The following is a 22,684-nucleotide window of genomic DNA, read 5'->3' on the forward strand; positions in this document are numbered from 1 at the left end:
GATTGCCATTCATAACAATTGTTTTTACTATCGTGTACAGCAGAATTGGTTCTGTCGTTCCGATAGCCATTCAAAACTATTATTTTTATTATCGTGTACAGTAGAATGTGTCCGTTGTTCCAATTGCCATTTAAATACAAAAAATTATGTACATTTTGATAAATGGTAAGTTTGATAAGGCAATTGTTTTGTTTAGTTTTTTTACCAAAACTTAATTAAAAATTCGAGGATGAGATTGTCATCGGAAGGTTTTTGCTCATGTTTGGTTCTATGGTTACCAATATAAAAATAATCGATTAAATTTCCAATGAGAACTTTCTACTTGCGATCCAACCACGTAGACGTTAGCAACTATAGGTCACGTATTAATGTATTCATTCATCTATGACTGTCCAAATGTTGAGTTTCGGAACTCTTGTAATGGATATAAATCCAGAAATTTACTTCTTGGGTTCGGGTATCTCAGTTTTTAGTTTCTATGTTGTGTTTTGTATACTCTTGTTTGTCTTTTGGCCTTTTTTCTTTTTTTTTTGCCATGGCGTTGTTAGTTTATTTTCGACGTATGAGTTTCAATGTCCCTTTGGTATCTTTCGCCTTTCTATTTCTAAAGGAGCAAACTTTGGTATTACATTTATTGGTTTTCGTTGTTCATGCTTAAGCCAAAATAAAAAAATGCACAATAACCAGACGATTTGAAAAACATCAGTTTCTATAAAATAACACTGTCATTTCAAAAACATAGAAAATGTCTATCATAAAGAAAATTGAAGTGGTGGTGACCTTTTTCTTTCCATTACCAATTTAGTGAGAGTTTTGATTAAAGTTTATTAAGACAACAGTAGTTTGCTGATATTCATATCTCATAAATCGATTAAGAAAAATCAAGGTAACACACAAAAACTGAGGACATCAGATGAAATTCAGATGATGCGAAACCTCATGCGTCGAGTTATGTATATTGTATATGCATGTCCTATCGCGAATACTATATTCAAATGACACCAGTTTAAAGACTGAATCAAATTCAAAATAATTAAACTTAACAATGCTACAAACCAAAACTAAATTTGATCAATTTACGGATAAGAAGCCAAAATCGATTGTATGCGTTGACAACATAAAACATGTAAAACGAAAAATTAGAAACTAAATATAAGAGATGTCCAATAGCAAAAATACGAAGATCATGCCACATGAAAACTAGTTGTCACTAGGAACCAACATAATGACAAAGTCTGCTTTTTGGTTACTTTTGTTAAAGATTTGAAAATGAAAATGCATTTTAGAGTAAAAAAACCTGGTAATGAATATCACTTTGTGATACAGTAACTGAATTAATGATATTCCAAGACAGGTGTGTACAATGAAAGGTTGTAGTAGCGTGCAGTTATTCGCATTTGCAGAGGGACATAGACATGATGTCAAAACAGTTAAAACATTGTTGTATTTTTTAATTTCTTTTTATAGAGTTTGGCGAAAAGACATGTGTTGATAAAAAAATAATTCTTTACAATATATCACACTAACATCTCGAAATTGAGTAACATTCAACCAATTAAAACACCTGGATGAATACAGGTGCTGCTATTATTGACCCGTTTCAGCACTGTGTGTCAAGTTCGTCTTGTCACGTGACTGAACGCTAATTTAACCACAGGTTTGAATTTTTTTTCAAGAAATAAAAAAATATGTACACATACAATCTTAAGTACCGAAGAGATTCCTTCTAGCCTCATTCACCATGAGCAACACGACGGGCGCAACTGCCAAAGCATGAACATAATTTCCATATGGAGCGCCTGAGCTCTCCTCATGTTTGATGGTATTTGTGTTGCTGAATCAATTGTTTAGTATTTTGCAATTGACGACTTGTTGGTATTTTTGTCGTTTTTGTTTGGTTTGCACGTAGTATCGTTTGTTTTCCATTGACCTGTGGGGTTATATCGTCCAATTGGTATCTTCTACCTCCTTGAACTGATAGGACATAAAAAGATGAGAGGTTGCAGCGTTCACTTGTTTTGTAAACAAAATCAACCTTATTACCTCCAATTGTTTAAGATACAGTTGTTCATTAGTAGAAGGGAAAGACTACACTAAAATACTAGACAAAGTAGCACTAAAACGATATAAGAGATTCGAAAGATACCAAAGGAATATGCAAACTCACAAGTCGAAAACAAACTGAAAATGCCATGGCAAAAACTGAAAAACAATCAAAAGGCAAACAATATATAAAAACAACACAGAAAACCAAAGACTGAGCAACACGAACATTTTCAAAAACTAGTGATGATACCTGGTCATTTGGAAGTATAGGCATTTCCTGCTTCACATGAGAGAAAATTGTTAGCGTAATGAAAAAGAAAAACATGTGTTTTGTATTTTTGATAATTGGTTTTAAATTAACATATAAGCAGTGTTTCTAAATATAACAGAATATTCTTTTACATAAATACACATTCTTCCACGGAAAGAATGATGGCTACATAGATCTTTAACCAATCTGAAAAATATAAACTACATTGTATATATTAATGATACATGTATGATAACAGGAAACAAATATTTCATACAAATAATATTACTTTGATCGTGACAATTCATTCAATGTTGGAATAGACTAGAATGAAAACGATATTGCCATTTTTGTCTAGTGTACATTGTATACAATTAAGAATTTCGGCAATGCCTAGTGTGGTTACGATATTGTCATTTTTTGCTGGTTTACATTGTATGGAATTGATATTATTGGGAAAGACTAGTGTGGTTAATAAGTTGCCATTAATTCCTACTGTACAGTGTACGGAATTGAGAATTTCGGCATAACCGAGAGTGGTAACGATATTGCCATTTTTGCCTAGTGTACATTGTATATTAATTGAGAATTTCTGCAAAGCCTAGTGTAGTTACGATATTGTCATATTTCCCTAGTTTACATTGTATGGAATTGAGAATTTCGGCAAAGCCTAGTGTGGTTAAGATATTGCCATTTTTCTTAGATGTTATTTTCTGTTGTGGATTACATTACAATGTGCAACTAAAGTAGAGTTTTCATTTTTTTTTCTTATTCCTTCGTTTCAGATTTACAGTCTCTTACAATTTTTCAAAGTCTGTGATAAATCGTCAGAAATATAAGTATCAATTGTGAGAACAAAGTTACCTGATGTCTATTTTTTATTGTTTTTGAATGAATTTTATCATTTAAGGTGGTGATGTATACATTAGCAATACGAGAGACACAACTGAGTAGCTATCATGAAGTTTGATGTTTCGATCTGGTTTCAAGATTATAGTGATTTCAAGGAAAGCATTGATGTTGTAGATTATCCTTCATATATTTGGAAATATAGGTCTTAGTACTGTGTGTAATGGAGGTGTGGGTAACAACTGAGTGGTATATGTTGTACAAAACAAGAATAAAGACCTATATTAATATATTGTTGACTGTAAATGGGTAAGTACCTTTATATATTTTTTAGCGGAACAACAATACATAAAAAACTACATCTTCAGTTCCGATCTCACACCGTAAGTATATTTATGTATACGTATTGCAAACATTAAGGAAGATGTGAATTATCGCATTAAATTCATAATATGTAATTTTGATTTGATTAATACTAACATGATAACATGGACAAGGTTTTTTACATTTTACAGCTTTGCCCCTGAAACGATTAAAACTTGTTGGATTAATTACTATAATTATTTACCATCACTGTTATAGTTTCGTATTCTGTTAAATAGTAATAAAGGTTCATGATCTATTTTTATTTTTATTTGATGGAAGATGGCAATTAAAATAGACTCGACTACAGTGCATTGCAATGTCATAATTGTTGTTCAATTGCAAACATCGTCGATTTAACCATTGTTTAATGGATAAAAGTTTCAGTTTGTAATGTCGTATAAAATTGCCCACTATCGATATTTATTCATACTAGGAAAAATTTTATTTATTTCATTAACAATTCTACGTAATCTTGAAACTTAATTAAAGATTGTATTTAAACTTGTATGATATGAGTCAAGCTCAAGTGGTATCAGTATTGTTCAATTTATAAAACTATGGTTTCTTAATATAAAATAAGGAGATGAGGTCTGATTGCAAATGAGACAACTGCGTAAATTACCTTTAAGCAATACGGGTTCAACTTATATAACAGACAGAAACCAACGAAAATCACTGAATTACAAAGGGATAGCCACATACATAATGTGTGACGGGATCAAACATGTTTCTGAGCGTTAAACAATACAAAACATTTTGCAACTGTAAATTCATGATATGCAATAGACCTTTTTCATATTACCGACTTTTGACTCCGGAGTTTATATGGGGAAAATTAACTGCTTTATATTTGCGCTCGACTTCAATAGTAGTTGACTAGGCTAATTAGTTTTCCACCGACGGTCGATTGTTCTCTCCGGGCACTCTGGCTTTCTCGACTATTAAAACTTAATAAAAACTGACAGCCACGAAATAGGACAATAGTGTTGAAAAAGGCATTAAACATCAATCAATTAATCAATCAATCAAGTTATCTTACGAGACAAATCAAATATGTATTGTTAATTCATATTTTGTTTTCCTCAGTTGCAAATATATCATGCAAGACAAAAAGACATAAAACATAAAATTTACAGGATGGTTTTACTGTAAAGACGGGAATGACTTGTGAGATTTCTAATTCTCTCTGTATTAAGAAGAGACAGGCGCTTTGCTTCATATTGAGGCCATGTATTTCCGTGAAGAGAACATTGAATTCTATTTACACAAGACATCGTATTTAACGCCTCCGTATTTCTAAATCTCGCAAATGCAAGTAAAATTCAAGCGAAATTTCGGATAACAGAAGTTCATGTGAATTTATATATCTATATCTTAGTTTATTCTTAGATTGTCAAAAGTGTGACGGATTCGCCCATTAAGATTTCTTCGAATAATCTTCTTGATTGTTATCCTTCGAAATTTGTATTTTTATACGTATATTCAGTTATGTAACAGAAGAATGAAAGAAAATGAACTGGCGTTAACTATTTTTACGTCTAAAAAATCATTATACTGTATCTGTAAATGAAATAAATAAGTATGTCAATGGTATTCAAGTTCACCAGAATTTCTTTTTTAATATACAATGTTATGTCTAATGAATCAGCGTGGGTTATCTCCCTTCAAACCTCTTTGAACGCAATGATTAAATCAGTTATAACAATGACAAGATGCATGTCTTGCTTAAGTAACGAGTTTTGTTTCGCGAGACAGTTTCCTATAATGTAAAGTTGCTAGTTGTATCTTTAATGTACACAGCTGGTAACGACATTTGACAATTGCATGTTTATTTTTCGTGTCTAATTTTTTTTTAGATAAACCATTCACATTTGTGTCCTCAGTAATATAAACCGAGGCTATGGTATAGGATTCAGGCTTTAATTTCTGGCTTTTTTCACATTAGATTATCGTTTTCTAATATAGTTTCTATAAATACATAAATGTATCAAACAATTACAATTGATCATAGATTTTTCTTGAAAGGAAGTCCTTATTCTGCACAGCACTATCTCGTGCTTGCGTTTTCCCGTCAATTCTCCCAGTCCGACAATTTTCAATCCTGGGTTTCAAGGTCAAATCTGGATTTTTCTGTCCAGCGGCTTCAAATTGATATACATAAGGATGCTCGCATGTAAAAAAAAATATTATTAATAATATAACAAACTTTGAACCAGGCAAATATCTTGCTGAGCTACAGTTTGATTTCAAACGAAAGCTTTTTCAGTAAAAGAACGATATAGGCAAACAGAATACTTACGAGCATCTAGCGTAACATGCATTGGTATATGTTTTACCATCATTACCACACACTGGACGATACACAAACGAGCATTTACAACCACAAGGACATTTACCATAACACTTTACTTTCACTCGACTGCAAAGATAGATACCTTAATTAAACTGTTTCTTTTGATAACCTGAAACCTGCAGATATGAACTTTTTCCAACGCAGAAAATGAAAAAGCCAAATCTGTCAATACTGCAATCTTTGAAAATGGGCTTGCAAGATGTCACAACAAGCTTTTTTTTAAGCAATCGATTTTGACACCAGTGGGTTTACCCCCAACGTAATACTGTTACTGTTTAACATGTTAAACTATTTTCTATACGGAAAATTAAAGAATTTCTTATATGTTGATGTTTTGGTCAATGTTGAACTATCTTTGACGTATAGACAATTTCATTTTTATTAACGTTGCCATTTAGATGTAATGAAACTGTTTTCTGGTTTTTATCGTTGTAAATATCTTAAAGTATCTCTTTTCCACATTTTGTAATTCAATTATAATTCTTCCATCATTTTCTGTGTAATTTTATCTACATATGAATTCAAACTGGGTTCAACAAGGAAAATGTCTAGCATTTGAAATTTTTGAAATGCAAATCTCACAAAGTAATGTGTGTCCGCCAAATTCGAATAAACTGCAAATCTATATCATATGGGTAAACTTATCATACCATTTATTGGCCCCTGCAAGACCTGGAGGGTCACGTTGTGATGAACATTTTCATCCTTTCACTTGTCTGTCAGTCCTTTCGTACTTTACAATTTTTGAACACTACTCCTTTAAAAATAGATTGCTATAAACCTCTATACTGCAGCCAACAATGTAGTAGTGGTACGACGTAAATACTACACGGAAGGTTTTAAAGGGCCATTAGCTATCAAACTCGTGTTCAACGATTCAACTCAAAATCTTATACCTGATTTATAACACACTAAAACGTCTATCTAAATTACCAGTATGTCTAAAGAAACCATTTACAAGGATAAACTTGCTTAGAGTTAACAATGACTATATACATCCTATGACCGGAATATCTCTCTGACTATGCAACCACAGAATAGATCTCCTTCCCAATAAAAAATTGTATGACAAGTCCTTTAAATAGTAATGCGCATTTAGCGTTACAGCAATTACTTTATGTTTTGCCATCATCTCCGTAAACAGGACTATATATAGCTTGATAGGTACACAAATTCAAGGGACATTTACCATCCACCTTACTTGCACCCCACTGAAAAAAAAACATTCACAATTTCTTAAACTAGTATTGAGTATGAAAAAGCTTTGTTGTGCTATTTGATCAATAGCTATGAAACAAAAAAATAAAATCAAGGTCGATAAGGCAGTGTTTGAACTGTCTTGAAATGAGCAAAACACAAAGTAACAGACACACACATATTTTCAAAAACACACTGAAGAGTAGTACAGTGACCTACAGAAATAGACAGCCATATTACTGCAGAAAAAATCAGAATTCTAGTACAGACTATGAAAATCAGATATTCCGTCATCTACTAGGTTTTTGTGCTGATACGTAGACAGAAACTAGAACCTGCTACGCCAAATTTGAATTCAACAGATAAATCACTCTGTGAGTTATGACGATTTTGGCGAGTTAGAAAATATTCATGAATACTTCCCGCAATAGATATAAAAGTATTGATAAACAAATAACAGACGTATTTGTCGCATGCAAATGATCCAAAATCATGGCGTAATAATATCGAGAACAATCATGACTACTTTATGCACCCTTCACAAACACGGATTTTTCTTACGAGTCCTTACGGATCGCACAAATTCACGGATCCATTTCGATTTGGCTACTTTTACGACAAATCTTAAAGATATTAGAAGTTATTACGAGCTGTTTACGATTATTTACGCATTATTACGAGTTATTACGATGCATTTTTGCTAAATTCAACGATTTGTTACTGATTGTCACGGATAACTACTTGCAACTTACGGCCATTTAACGACCTTTTTATGGCTTTTTACGAGTATGATACGGAATACTACAATTCATCGAAGCGTATTAGTTAAGACTTGTTATGTGTTGTTGCGAATAGTTTTGAGTGAGTGACGATTATTTACGAGTCATTTCAATTTTGCAGCTTTTTTATACTTTTTCCCAAATCTAAAACAGTACGTAAGAATACACAGAGTACACGTATTTATTAGCAAAGTACTCGTAGCTAAACGTAAAGTGTTTGTTATACCTCGTAACAATTCGTTAAGCCATCGTAACACGACTCGTAAAAAATAACAAACATTATGTAAGCACTCGTTATAGTTCGTGACAAAATCTGTAAACAAATCGTAAACTAACCGTAACAAATCGTCAAAAAAAATTAATTCGTGAACAATCGTTAAAAGATTTTTGATGTCAAAAAGCTTGCCTTTTTTGCAGGGATCCTTAAGTGTGTCTGAGAGTTGTTGAGAGTTGTGACGAGTTATTTACAGATACCAGGGAATTATTAATGGATTCCTGCGATTGACTACCAGGTAGCGATTATTTAGGACTCGTAAGAAAAATCCGTGTACGTGAAGGGTGCATACGACATTGCTTATATAAAGACTACCTTCACAAACACGGATTGTTTTACGAATCTTTACGCATAGGACACATTCATGGAACCTAACGATTTGGTCACTTTTACGACCGATTTTAGACTTGTAACGATTTATTACGAATAAGTATGAGCTAGTTACGAGTATGTTAGAGTCCTTGCAATTTTGCAGCTTTTATACCTTTTCTCAAATCGTAAACAATACATTATGGTACGTAAATTATACGTATCTATTCGTAAAGTACACGTATAGTGTTCGTTATAATTCGATACATCCATCGTAAAACGACCATAATAAAATTATAAGCAAGACCTAAGAACTCAACTGAGTCATTTATGGATTCTTGTGAGCAGTTTATGGATGGTTACGTGTTGTTGCGAGCGGTTTCTGATCGGTTTACGATATTTACGGTTTGTTTCCAATATTTTACAAAAACCCAATCCATGAACAATCGTAAGAATACTTTTGAAATGTAAAAAAAAACAAAATGCCTCTCCTTTTAACGATCTTTAAAAGTGTCTTCGAGTTGTTGCGAGTTTCGACGAGTTATTTACGGCGAGTGTTTAAGTGTTTTTGTGGTTGGCGATCAGTAAGGACTCGAAAGAAAAATCCATGTATGTGAAGATGGCGTAAGATAAAAACTGCGTGCTATGCAATTAGAAATTCTGACTAAGATGATCATCAAAAAAAGTTGAACACAGATTTAAAGATGTATACTTTCTAAAAAATTCTTATTGTTCTTGAATTTCTTGTTTCTGGTTCTAGTGTCGAAATATGGATTTTTTTAACACTTTTCTGGATACAGATGTTGAGTATTAAAAAATAATTAAAACAACCTGTCTCAGGAGTTCCTTTCTAATTGAGAAAATAGGATTAATCTACTACCCATTTAGATAGTCGAATGTATTCAATACTTACGCACATTTAGCGTTACACCTATTACTATAAGTTTTACCATCTCTTCCGCAAACAGGACGGTATTTTTTGTTACAGGTACACAACTTACAGGGACATTTACCTCTACACTTTACGTCGACTCCACTACAGAAGAAGAAAACTAATTTAGTTGTTATGAATATGCAAAAGCTTCGTTGTACTATTTGAACAATAGATATGAAAAGCATATGAAATGGAATGAAGGTCGATAAGATTTTGTGGTAGTGTTTAACAATTGAGTAAAACACATGTACACAGTGAAAGAGATGACAAACTTTTTAACTTGCTTAAGAGAAAACAATGACTAACAGAATCAAAAAGCCAGTTTAACGCTGCAAAATTTTTTAGAATACATACCATGAAAATTAGGTATCAAGATATGTCATATTATCAATTATATTTATATGCTAAATTACTAAGGCCCTTTGTTATAATTTACGATAGCCAATTTAGTGTACGCATTATTATGCGAAAGCTTTGACAAATGAAAGTCTTCGGGCAGACCGGCGACACGTTTTATCACTGATGTCACTGGGTTTCTGTGCTGATAACCAGAAAGAAACTAGAACCTGCAGCTCTGCATTTTAATGCAATGGATCACTACGCAAGTATTAATGATAACGCCACGATAGAAAGAACGATTTGCAAATACATTCCTCAATAGATTGAAAAAGTGTTGATAAAACAAATAACAAACATAGAAGGCGCATGCGAATGATCCAAAATTCTGACATAATCTTACCACGTACATGATTATGAACCATTACATTATGAAGAAAATTCGCGAAAGATGATTGGAATCACTGTACAAATTGATAAAACTCAGTAAAAGATATTTGCGCTCTTAAACATTGCAGAAGATTTGATTTATTGATGTTTTGTGGTTAATGGTTCTTAGGCTGAAAGCTAAAATACTGGGAAAAATGCTGAAAGTAAAACAAAAAGTATACAAACATCCTGTAGTCGGGATCTCTTTATATCTAAAAAAAAAACATAGACTTAATATAATCTCATTCAAAATACAAATTTAAATAGTCAAATGCATTCAATACTAATACACATTTAGCGTTACGCTCATAACTAAATGTTTAGCCAGCATCTCTGCAAACAGGACTGTTACATGTAATATGTAGATAGCTTGACAGGTAAATAATTACAAAGACATTTACAATCGCACTTAATAGTTACTCAACTTTAAAATGTATACAATGTCGTTTAGTAGTATTGAGTATGCAATAGCTTCTTTGTAGTATTTGAACAAACAAAAAAATAACAAGCAAAAGTGGAATAAAGATGGATCATATATTGTTTGAAATGAATTATATTGAGCAAAACACAAAGGCTAATAAATAAGACAAATGATTTGACATTTAAGAGAAAACAGAATCATACAGTCTAATTAATTACAGACATTAGATGATTGATGCAAATACTATGAAGATAAGCTAGCCCTTTATAGCTTGCCGTTCGGTGTGAGCCAAGGCTCCGCGTTGAAGGCCGTACCTTGACCTATAATTGTTTACTTTTATAAATTGTTACTTGGATGGAGAGTTGTCTCATTGGAACTCATACCACATCTTCCTATATTTATCTATGCTATATATTTGACTAGTAGATTAATCATATTCATATGCTTAATTGTTGTTGTTTTATCGAAGCTAACTTCGTGTTTGCATTTTTCTACAAAATTCTTTGACAAATGCTACTCTATAAGAGGAACCGGCGACACATTTTATAATAGACCATAGACATCTACTGGTTTTTTTCAGCACTTGATGTTCTGCATTTTAATTTATCGGATCATTTTGTTAGTTATTACGATAGAGGCGAGTTAAAAAAAAGACTTGCGAATACATTCCCCAATATATTATGAAAGTTTTTTGATAAACAAATAACCATTGTACAAGCCGTATGCATATGGTTTGATCTTGATTGTAAACTTTGACAACGCAGTATGATGTTTTAAGTTGTAATATTATTCCATTGATAAAGTTTCGTTCACAAAGTGCGTCAAGGCCAGAGAAGAGTGATTACTGAATTCTAAATATCTACTGTTTTACACTTTTCTTTATATTCTTTCATCCGATACATAACCTTATAAAGTAGCGAAGAATAAAATCCATCCCAAAAATACTCATTTAGAGAAATAGTAAGATGCATTTAAAGTTTACGAGCATTTAATGTATATATATATGAGTTGTCATCGACTCAACAAACAGGACTGTAATTCTGACAGTCACATAAATTACAAAGATATTTATTATTACCCTGTGCTTTAACCCCAGTTAAAAAACATTATTCAAATTTCGTATATTTATATTAAGTATGCACGATTATCGTTTTATCATTTGAATAGTATATATCAATGGAAAAACTGAAAGAAAGTCGAACAAGCGTTATGTGAATTATTCTAAATTTGGAAAAATCAAACAAAACGACAGGAAAATTTGAATATTTAAACATTTTTACGAAAGGTTACACTGAATGATCTTAGATAATCAAATTACGGACATAACATACAATTCTCATTTGAATAATTCAAAACATAACATGAACATATCCTGTATTACCAAGTTGTATAGGTTAACTGTTGTCAACACTTTTATTTATACCTAGATTACCTGAAAGTCTAAACTAATACAAAAATCCTTCTACTAAATCCCTTTTTATTTAGGTAAGAAAGAATAAAATCCCTTCCAAAATAACATATGGTCAAATAGTAAAGTGTATTCAGAACTTACGCGCATTTAGCGGTACAGCTATTACTATATGTTCTACCATCATCTCCACAAACAGGACGGTATATTTTTTTACAGACACACTTGTTACAGGGACATTTACCTTTGCACTTTGGTGTCACCCCACTAAGGAAATATAAAACATTGTCCTTTAGTAAAACTGAGTATGCGATATCATCGATGTACAATTTGAATGATATATTAACATATATATAAAAAAAAATTAAAGGTCGATATATTTTTGTGTGCATTGTAATAAATTGAATAATTAAAAAGGCTCAGGCTGAGAGAGAAGATTTTTTTTTTGTTTTTGAACATTAGTAAGAGAAAACAGTGACTCGCAGAATCACAGAGCCAATTGACTGCAGAAACATATAGAATACGTACTATGAAATCATATATTACGTCATGTCATATAAATCATTATATCTTTAAGCTAAATCACTAATACTTGTTTTATTACCACAACTAACTTGCTGTATAAACGCATTATTCTGCAAACGTTTAGGCGCATGTAACTCCTCGTGGGAGACCTGTGACACTATTTTAATTATCTCATAAATCTACCTTTTTGTACAGATTTGAAGACAAAAACTAGAAAATGCTGCTCTGCATTTTAATTTAACGGATCATTCCGTCAGTAATTACGATATAGGCGCGTTAGAAATGATTGACGAATGTTACAGTCCTGCACACCGTATGCAAATGTTCCAAATTCTTGACGTAATCTTTCCAAGATCGTGATTGTTAGCTATGACATCGGCCATTAAGAGGATATTATTTGCCATATTATGACATTGGTATGCTTGTAAACATGATTGGAATCAAAACAAAAAAAAGTAAACACGGAAATAAATATGTGTTCTTCTTTTGTAGAAGATATTATTGGTTTCGATTTATTTCTTATGCTGAAATATTGGAATTTTGTTTTTGTTTTTTTTTCTTCCAGATAAACATGTTTGACGGGAGTTAAACAAAATACTACAAGCATCGTATCACCGACTAAGGAAGCAAAGAATAAATCCTCCTCCCAATAAAAATTTGAACGTCAAATGCACTCGATACTTACGCGCACTTAGCTTTACACGCATTGTTATACGTTTGACCATAATCCCCACAAACAGGACTGTATACAGCTGGACAGGCACACAAATTACAGGGACATTTTCGTTTGCATTTAAATCTCACCCCACTAAAAAAAATATTCACAATTACCCTTTAGTATTTCAAATGTGCAATTAATTCGTTGTTATATTTGAACAATAAATTCAAAGAATGCACAGGCTGAAAAAAAAACATGACTAACTTCGACACATAAATAAGGTAAAAACAGAAACTTACAGAAACAACAAATTACTACTGCAAAAATAAAATCAGAATGCATTATATCAATATCATATATTCAGTCATGCCATATAATCGATTACATGTATATGCTAAATCACTAATACTAATTGTATGACGGCAACTAAATTAGTCTTGGTGTACTCATTATTCTGCAAAAGCGATGAGAAATATAATCATTCGAGGGCGACACGTTTTATAACAGAAATCTACTGGTTTTTTGTGCGTTCTGATCCTTAGACCGAATAAAAAAATTTGAACAACAAATTTGAGCCTTACAAACTGCATACATATGGTCCAAAATGAAAATATGTTCTTACTAAGATCATCATTGTCAACTATAAAAAAACATTCATTATAGAGATAAAAAATATCATCCTATAAAAAATTATGATGGATATGATCGGAATCACCAAATAAAACGTAAACATGGAAAAATCGATGTTTGCTTCCTTTTAAAAGATCCGATTAGTTTTGAACTTTTGGTATTTGGTTAAAAGAATGGAAATTTGTGTCTGAAAATAAAGTTTTCCCTTTATTTGTCTTCGTGGTATTATGTTTAATTTGGTCGTATGACTTTTCATATGACTCGGTACTGATGCATCCCGCTATCGGGCGTTCATGGTGCAAGTCGGTCCTGATGTGTGATTCGTACGCAAAATAGGTTTACATTGTTGTTTCCATTTTGTTAACCCTTGTATTTATATTTTACTAATCATGTACTTTATCGAAAAGGTTTATACTACATACGGTATGTAATATCAACCACAAAAGCTTTTTATCTGCGTCTTTGTCAATTTACTATCAACAACACGAAACATTTTGTGAGTGTCTTTGTTAGATTTATTTGTATAAATACAAAGATGTGGTATGAGTGCCAATGAGACAACTCTCCATCCAAGTCACATTATTTGTATATAATTGTATGAATTTTTTAATCATTTGTGATGTATATTACAAAGTTTTGGCTGCTGGGTCCTAATTATTATGACATTAACATATAACGTCTGTTTATGTTGCTCGTCTTGTTTTGTCAATATAACGGAACTATTATCAACTGTCATACAAGAGAAATTTTAGCGAGCTATAAAACCCGGGTTAAATCACCACTTTCTTAAAATAAAAGTCAGGAAATTGACGGTTATTTTTCACTCGTTCCGTTGATTGATCACGTGTTTTTGTCAGTTTTTATGGACTTCCTTTTTGTGAATTTGCCTTGGAGGTATTTGTGTTATACTTTTTTTTATACTAAACAAGAACTAATACATAGTTCAAGTTTTAACTGTTCTCGAGTAAATTACATGCAAATGAATTTAACAGGTACTGTTATACAAAATACTTTTTTGATTGTTAAGTCATCTATCCATCGTATTTGTACGTGAGATCGCACAATACCAGTTGTAAAAACGAAGAATGGGCTTCAAATACCTAATAACAAATCAGTCGATGTTCTTTCTGCTTATCAACTTCGCGTACAAATTCTAATCCTATTATTTGTTGTGAGTTTATTCAATGATTCCTCATTATTATTTTAGAACTTGTACAGCTACCAAAATTTCAGTCGCAAAAGAAACAAAGCGTTTATTGAGTTGTTTGTGATATTCAGCTAAATTTTTAATTACCATAAGAAACTTCTACTTTCGTTTTGATGAAAACCTAAAAAAGTATTGTTTTATTAGTATTTGCCCAAATGTAGGATGTCCTATCATAAAAGATTTTTGAACAGCTCCAGAAAAAAAATCTAAACTTTTCAAACTAATTAAACTCGCTTAAACATCTAATATTTAAATGTTTAATAGCACTGAGATATTTATCCATCTAAGACTAAAACTAAAATAAATCAGATTGACTAATTGCTCCTTAAAAGAGAGGCGAAAGATACCAAAGAGACATTCAAACTCATAAGTCGAAAATAAACTGACAACACCATGGCTAAAAAAAAAAGACAAAAACAAGTACACATAACACAACATAGAAAACTAAAGACTAAGCAACACGAACCCCACAAAAAATTGTGGGTGATCTCAGATGCTCCGGAAGGGTAAGCAGATCCTGCTCCGCATGTGTTGCTCATATTAGTACAAACCCGGTAATAAGTCTAATACGGTAGGTCAAATTCGCGGAAAAGGGGACGGGATTGTAGTAACGACATTTGGAACATATCTGCTATCTTCTGTGAAACGGATATTTCAGAACGGTCAACTAACTCGTGATGGCGTTCGTAACATTTACGAAGGGATGATTTCAACTTCATTACTTGAAACTCTTGGTTAAAAAGCTTCCTTGTGAGCAGCAACTTTCTTTCAAGGAAATCTATAAATGCTATTGGTCAACACGATGGCATATAAGGATAAGAGACTAGCATTTTGTTCACACCATATTTTAGATAAATTTGCTGAGAGTTAAACATCATGCAAACATTCTAATACCTCGATTTCTTCTAAATGTGGAAGCAAAGATTCTCATATGCTTCTTTCGTTTTGTAAACAACAACGTGATAAAATTCTCGATATATCTAAACTTGGCGCAGACTCAGAGATGTACATATTATTGGCTGTTACTTTTTACCTCCGACATAAATCCACATGTATCGTAACCTATGTGCAAACACTATGTGAATTTCGTTGTGTTAAAATCAAAATCGAAAGAGAAACTAAATTGTATAAATCAAAATAAAATAAAATTCCGCGAAATTTTATGAATGAATTTGGCGCATTAACGTCATGTCAAAACATGACGTCAAACGAATGAAAACTCTCAAGCTGAAAATTATTCAGTTACGTACACGCTCTAAATTCGGATAAAATATCACATTAAAATGGCGTTTTGAGGTAGGTGTTGTTTCATTTTCTATTCTATTGCATCATTTGCACATTCATGGATTTCAGAAAGTCAACATGACGACTCACTCCTTAGTTACGACATGTCAGCTGTGGATTTGACAGAAATATTATCCAATAAAAAAACGTTTGTGTTAAGAATTATAAGGATTGATGACATTTTATCTAATGGTTATTTAAGAAATAATTCATGCAAGCCTTAGATTTATTCAAAATTTGTAGTTTTTTTATCTTACAAAGGGTAAAATATAACAGCCATACACACGGCAAATTTACCTTCGCTTCAGTTTTTCAAATTACCGTTTTTTTCCTTTTAGAATGGCTTCCATGAATTATTTTTCACATAAAGCCTCCCCCGAAGCCGAATAATAAAGTGCAATAATACTTAAAGTAACACTTATTACTATATGTTTTATCATCATCTCAGAAAACAGGAGTGCATGTACATAAAGGGACACAAATTATGGGGAAATTTACGATTGCATCCTTCTTTTACACCATTAAAAAAACTATTGCCGTTTGTTATAAAAAGCATCTAATAGCTCAGTTGTAACATTTCAACAAAAACTAATAAAAGCAAATACGGAATAAAAGACAATTATGCATTCTGTGAATTGGACAAATTTAGCAAAACACCAATACTTAGATTGAGAAAATTTTTTACAAGTTATTATCCTAATTTAGACATGACAGTTACAGAGAGAAACATATAATCCAGCTTATATAAAAATAAGGAGATGTGGTATGATTGCCAATGAGACAACTATCCACCCAAGTTCAAATGAAGTAGATGTAAGCAATTATAGGCAACCGTACGGCCTTCAACAATGATAAAAATCCATACCGCATAGTTGGCTTTTAAAGTCTCCGACATGAAAAATATTACACATTTCAATTAGGAAAACTAGCGGCCTAATTTATAACAAAATAATTTACGAAAAAAAAAATTGACAGGCATGAATCAACGACAACCACCGAACTACAGTCTCCTGACTTTAGACAGGCACACAAAGAATATTGCAGACTAAACGTGTTTGTGAGCGCTCAACCCTCCCTCTAACCTGGGACAGTGGTGTTACAGCACAACATAAGAACAAACTATAAAAATCAGTTGAAAATGTCTTAAATTATGTCAGTCAAATTAGTTGTTAATTGTTTTGTTACAAATTAGGCCGTCAGTTTTCTCAGTCGATTTGTTTCATATTTTTCAGGTCAGGGCCTTTTATAGCTGACTATATGGTATGGAATTTGCTCATTGTTGAAGGCCATACGGTTGCCTATAATTGCTTACATCCACTTTATTTGAACTTTGGTGGATGGCTGTCTCATCGGCAATCGTACCTCTGACATCTCCATATCTTTATAATTCATCAAATCGATACAATGCAGAAACACATCTATCAAAAACACAGACCGGACGTGGCAGGGTATTTGTACATCCCTAACAACAAAAGACACAAAGTACAGATCTGAGAGTATTCGCAGTTACTGACAGCTAGTTCAAAGCCAATATCAACTAATAAAAAAAAATTATGTATATAACACTAATATATCAACCAGAACACATTGAACATCCAATGAATTAGGTGTAAAGACGTCATTAACAGTCAGAGAAAAACATGACCTTGTGCAATGCCAAAATATAGGTATCAAAAAATCGTAGTACCGTGAAAGTACAAATGTATATAACAATACTATAGTATGGTTTTAATTTACTGACAACAAAATCAAATTTTTTACCAATAAAGACAATATTCAAAGATCTAATTACAGTGTTGAATTGGTAACCTTTTAGAATAAGTTTATTTAAAGGATTGCTAAGTTTACTCGGATCGTATATCAATTTTGGGGCTCGGTAAACAACATCATCGTAATTTTAGGATGTGCTATTCCGTCTGAAAAAAAGTTTTTTACAGGTACAGCCAATCTTGCTAACCAAATTTTTGTATCTATGGAAGAATTTGGTAAATGTTTGGGATATTCAATAACTATTATATAGGAATACTCAGTAACAGCTGTAGATTAAGTAAATTTTTAACAGTAAAGGTGTAATAAATTTGAAAACTTTGTGTTAAAAAAAAATGTTAATGCATACAGTTACTATGATAATCATTTTTTGTTCAGTCATGCCATATTATCAGGTATTAAATCATTTTGTAAAAGGATTTCTAGAAAGCCTTCCCATACAAACGTCGATACCTGATTATTAGCAACAGATAACTAAGTCTACGTACTTCTTCAAATGCTTTTACTTTTGATCCTTCGGACACGTCCGGTGACCCTTTTTACATTAAATCTACTGATTCTATGCTGATTTATCGATAAAAATTACATGTATAACCTGTTGTCTGCATTTTAACTAGATGGTAACTCCGTAAGTTATTACGAAATACTTGCCTTAGAAAACATATACTATTACATACCGTCATACAATTGAAAAATTTGGATAGACAAATTGCAGACGTACCAGCCGCAAACAATTAATAAAATATTTTGGCGTTATTTTTTCCAGATCTTGATTATCAAATATAACCTTGTTCTTTACAAGGATTAAAGTTGTTATACAAAGCCATTACTCAGTGTCAACTGAATGACACCAAGATGGCCCGTAAAAGGATACCAACACGTTATATATGTATAAGATTACTTCTGTTGGAGAAGATATGATTGAAATTGATCAGAATCTTTGTATCTGAGACTGATTGCCTAGCGTTTTGTTTACACTATTTTTTTAAATGAATTTGCTGACATTTGAAAATTATGAAACATCGTAGTACCTTTTATTACTGTGGAAGCAAAATATAAATATCTACTTCAGAACAAGTCGAATGTTAAAGTTCTGTTATACTTACGCGCATTTAGCTATACACTTATTATCATATGTTTTGTCATCAACTCCGCAAACAGGACTGTACTTTTTTGAACAGGAACACAAATTAACACACGGACATTTGCTATTGCATTTTACCTTCACTCCACTGAAAAAAATGAATTTCCAATTACCTTTAGTCATATTGAACATAACTGCAATGAATTAGTTGACCAATATTTACATAAAAAAAATAAGGGAAGAAAGTCAATTAACATTGTGTTGATTGGATAAAATTTAACAAAACACAAAGGTAAAATCTGAAAAAAGTGACGTATTATTAAACATGATTTAAAGAAGACAATTGAAAAGAAATACACATAGACATTATACCGCGAAAGACAGATACTGTGAAAATATGACAATCAACTTTATTACATCATGCCATAAAATCAATTATCAAGTATGTTATTTTGTTATTAAAAAGTTCATAAGTAGAAAGGCGTCTTCTACACACATTGATACCTGATGATTTACTTCAAAAAACTGATTGTACGCATTTTTACTACTAATTTATTCCTTCAGAAGAGAACGGCAACACATTTTATCTTAAATTCTATTGATGTTATGCTTATTTATAGACAGAACTAGAACCTGTTGAATTGCATTATCATTCAACGGATCAGAACGAAAGTTAATACGACATTTACAAAATAGTTGTGTTCGAAAATATTTGCGAATACATACCGTGTACAATAAAGAAATTTTGTAAAACCAAATTACGGACGTATCAGTCGTATAAAATCTACAACTTTATGACGTTATTTTACCAAGATCTTGATAGTGAAATCTTATATTGTTCAAATTATAATGTGGAAAGTTGTTATACTATGCCATTACTCAATGTCCACTGAAAAAAACCGGCATGACCCATGACCCGACAAAAATAAAAATAACAACAAGGTATGTAAGTTTACTTCTTTTGGAGAAGATATGATTGAAATTGATCAGAATCTTTGTATCTGAGACTGATTGCCTAGCGTTTTGTTCACACTATTTTTTTAAATGAATTTGCTGACATTTGAAAATTATGAAAACATCGTAGTACCTTTTATTACTGTGGAAGCAAAATATAAATATCTACTTCATAACAAGTCGAATGTTAAAGTTCTGTTATACTTACGCGCATTTAGCTATACACTTATTATCATATGTTTTGTCATCAACTCCGCAAACAGGACTGTACTTTTTTGAACAGGAACACAAATTAACACACGGACATTTACTATTGCATTTTACCTTCACTCCACTAAAAAAAATGAACTTCCAATTACCTTTAGTCATATTGAACATAACTGCAATGAATTAGTTGACCAATATTTATATAAAAAAAATAAGGGAAGAAAGTCAATTAACAATGTGTTGATTGGATAAAATTTAACAAAACACAAAGGTAAAATCTGAAAAAAGTGACGTATTATTAAACATGATTTAAAGAAGACAATTGAAAAGAAATACACATAGACATTATACCGCGAAAGACAGATACTGTGACAATATGACAATCAACTTTATTACATCATGCCATAAAATCAATTATCAAGTATGTTATTTTGTTATTAAAAAGTTCATAAGTAGAAAGGCGTCTTCTACACACATTGATACCTGATGATTTACTTCAAAAAACTTATTGTACGCGTTTTTACTACTAATTTATTCCTTCAGAAGAGAACGGCAACACATTTTATCTTAAATTCTATTGATGTTATGCTTATTTACAGACAGAACTAGAACCTATTGAATTGCATTATCATTCAACGGATCAGAACGAAAGTTAATACGACATTTACAAAATAGTTGTGTTCGAAAATATTTGCGAATACATACCGTGTACAATAAAGAAATTTTGTAAAACCAAATTACGGACGTATCAGTCGTATACAATCTAAAACTTTTATGACGTTATTTTACCAAGATCTTGGTTGTGAAATCTTATATTGTTCAAATTATAATGAGGAAAGTTGTTATACTATGCCATTACTCAATGTCCACTGAAAAAAACCGGCATGACCCATGACCCGACAAAAATAAAAATAACAACAAGGTATATAAGTTTACTTCTTTTGGAGAAGATCGTATTGGGATTAATTAAAAGTAATTTATCTCAGAATGAGAGACAGACATTTTGTTTACACCATTTTTCAAATAAATTTGTTGATTTTTTTAGATAAATCATTCAAACAACAACTTATACCTCGATTTCTGTCTCATAGCGAAATGACAAAATAAATATCATCCTCAAAATAAAAATTAATACTAACCCCGCATTAAGCGTAAACCTCTACTATATGTGTTGTCATTATCTCCGTGAGCAATACCGTATATTTTTGGACAAAGACACAAATTACAAAACCACTTACAAGTGAATCTTACTTTTACGCTATTAAAAAAAATGCAATTCCTTTCAGTAATATTGAGCTTACTATAATTTTTTTTTCATTAGTTGAACAATAATTATGAAAAGCATGTTTGCAATGAAAGTGTGTTAAATGGATGAATTTTAGCAAAGACTGAAAAGGTTAACAACTAATCTTGTATGTTAAATTCTTTTGGAGAAAAAAAGTCAGTATTTCTTAGGATGAAAGACAGGCACTTTGCTTACACCATTTTTAAAAAAAAAGCTGCTGATAGTTAAAAATATTTAAACATAATATTACCTCGAGATTTTTCTAACTGTGAAAGCAAATAATTTATCTTCCATTCTAGCCCGGCAGGTTACGTCAATATTTAGAAAATATGTTCTGTTTGTTGTACAAGCATCAACATTTGCATGGGTACTCCCCATTAAGATACTTGTTTGAAAAAAACCGTTAGCTATCTTTTTTGCTTTTTTTTTTTTTTTTTTTTTTTTAAATGGTGGCCAATTTCCAGATGACCGCTAATCCTGATTTAAAAAAAAATAATCTTAATATAAAAGTAGTCTTAGTAGCTCCATTTTAATGGTGTTTAGGTCAAATAGTAGATTCGCTTTTATAAATAAGCCAAATACTATATAATATTTAAGACATTTCATATTATCATATATTAAATTCTATATAACTTATTTGTCACAAAATTACTGTTCACAATTCATATGGTATTACCATTTTAAATTATATAAAGTTCAAGATTTATATCCATAAATTTTGCAGGAAAACGTCATTAAAATAGTTAGCGTTTAATTTAAGTTGGCCTGAGGATAGAATAATTATAGCAGTCTATTGAAATTGTGAAGATAGATATTATAAGGATTTGAAGTGTGACAATCAAACTGATTAAAATAAATGTTGCTTTTGTCAGACAGATAAAAAGGTGAAGATTTTACATCTCCACCAACTCCCTATTCATGTTGTAAAGAAAATGGTGGCTACTACATGATCGCAACAAATATTCCATCTTCCAAGCCATCAACCAACTACCGATTATTTTAAGTCCTATCAGATTAGATAATGATGATGGTATTGAAGACACACTGAGACGGAACAATGCCAAATATCCCCAGAACTGTAGGTTATTCTTCAATTATACCAAGCTAGCCATGGCAAGAAGAGGTCTGCTTT

General features: G+C 31.7%; 1 protein-coding gene across 2 annotated transcripts in view; it reads right to left on the reverse strand.

Annotated features, from left to right (window-relative positions):
* Positions 1 to 2,358: 2,358 nt before the first annotated feature.
* LOC127724030 (serine protease inhibitor dipetalogastin-like) overlaps positions 2,359 to 22,684 on the reverse strand; it is a 33,024-nt gene continuing 12,698 nt past the window's right edge. Inside the window, exons 5-12 of one of the 2 annotated variants that reach the window (XM_052230783.1) lie at positions 20,269 to 20,394; positions 19,129 to 19,254; positions 13,162 to 13,284; positions 12,096 to 12,218; positions 9,337 to 9,459; positions 5,811 to 5,930; positions 3,626 to 3,668; positions 2,359 to 2,503 (exon numbers count right to left, since the gene is read on the reverse strand). In XM_052230783.1, the coding sequence (XP_052086743.1) occupies positions 2,495 to 2,503; positions 3,626 to 3,668; positions 5,811 to 5,930; positions 9,337 to 9,459; positions 12,096 to 12,218; positions 13,162 to 13,284; positions 19,129 to 19,254; positions 20,269 to 20,394 (793 nt within the window). In that variant the 3' untranslated portion in view covers positions 2,359 to 2,494. The remainder of the gene's footprint in view (positions 2,504 to 3,625; positions 3,669 to 5,810; positions 5,931 to 9,336; positions 9,460 to 12,095; positions 12,219 to 13,161; positions 13,285 to 19,128; positions 19,255 to 20,268; positions 20,395 to 22,684) is intronic. The other variant, XM_052230784.1, reaches the window with a different exon arrangement.

This window comes from Mytilus californianus, unplaced genomic scaffold, assembly GCF_021869535.1.
Source record: "Mytilus californianus isolate M0D057914Y unplaced genomic scaffold, xbMytCali1.0.p SCAF_14, whole genome shotgun sequence".
Lineage (NCBI taxonomy): Eukaryota > Metazoa > Mollusca > Bivalvia > Mytilida > Mytilidae > Mytilus > Mytilus californianus.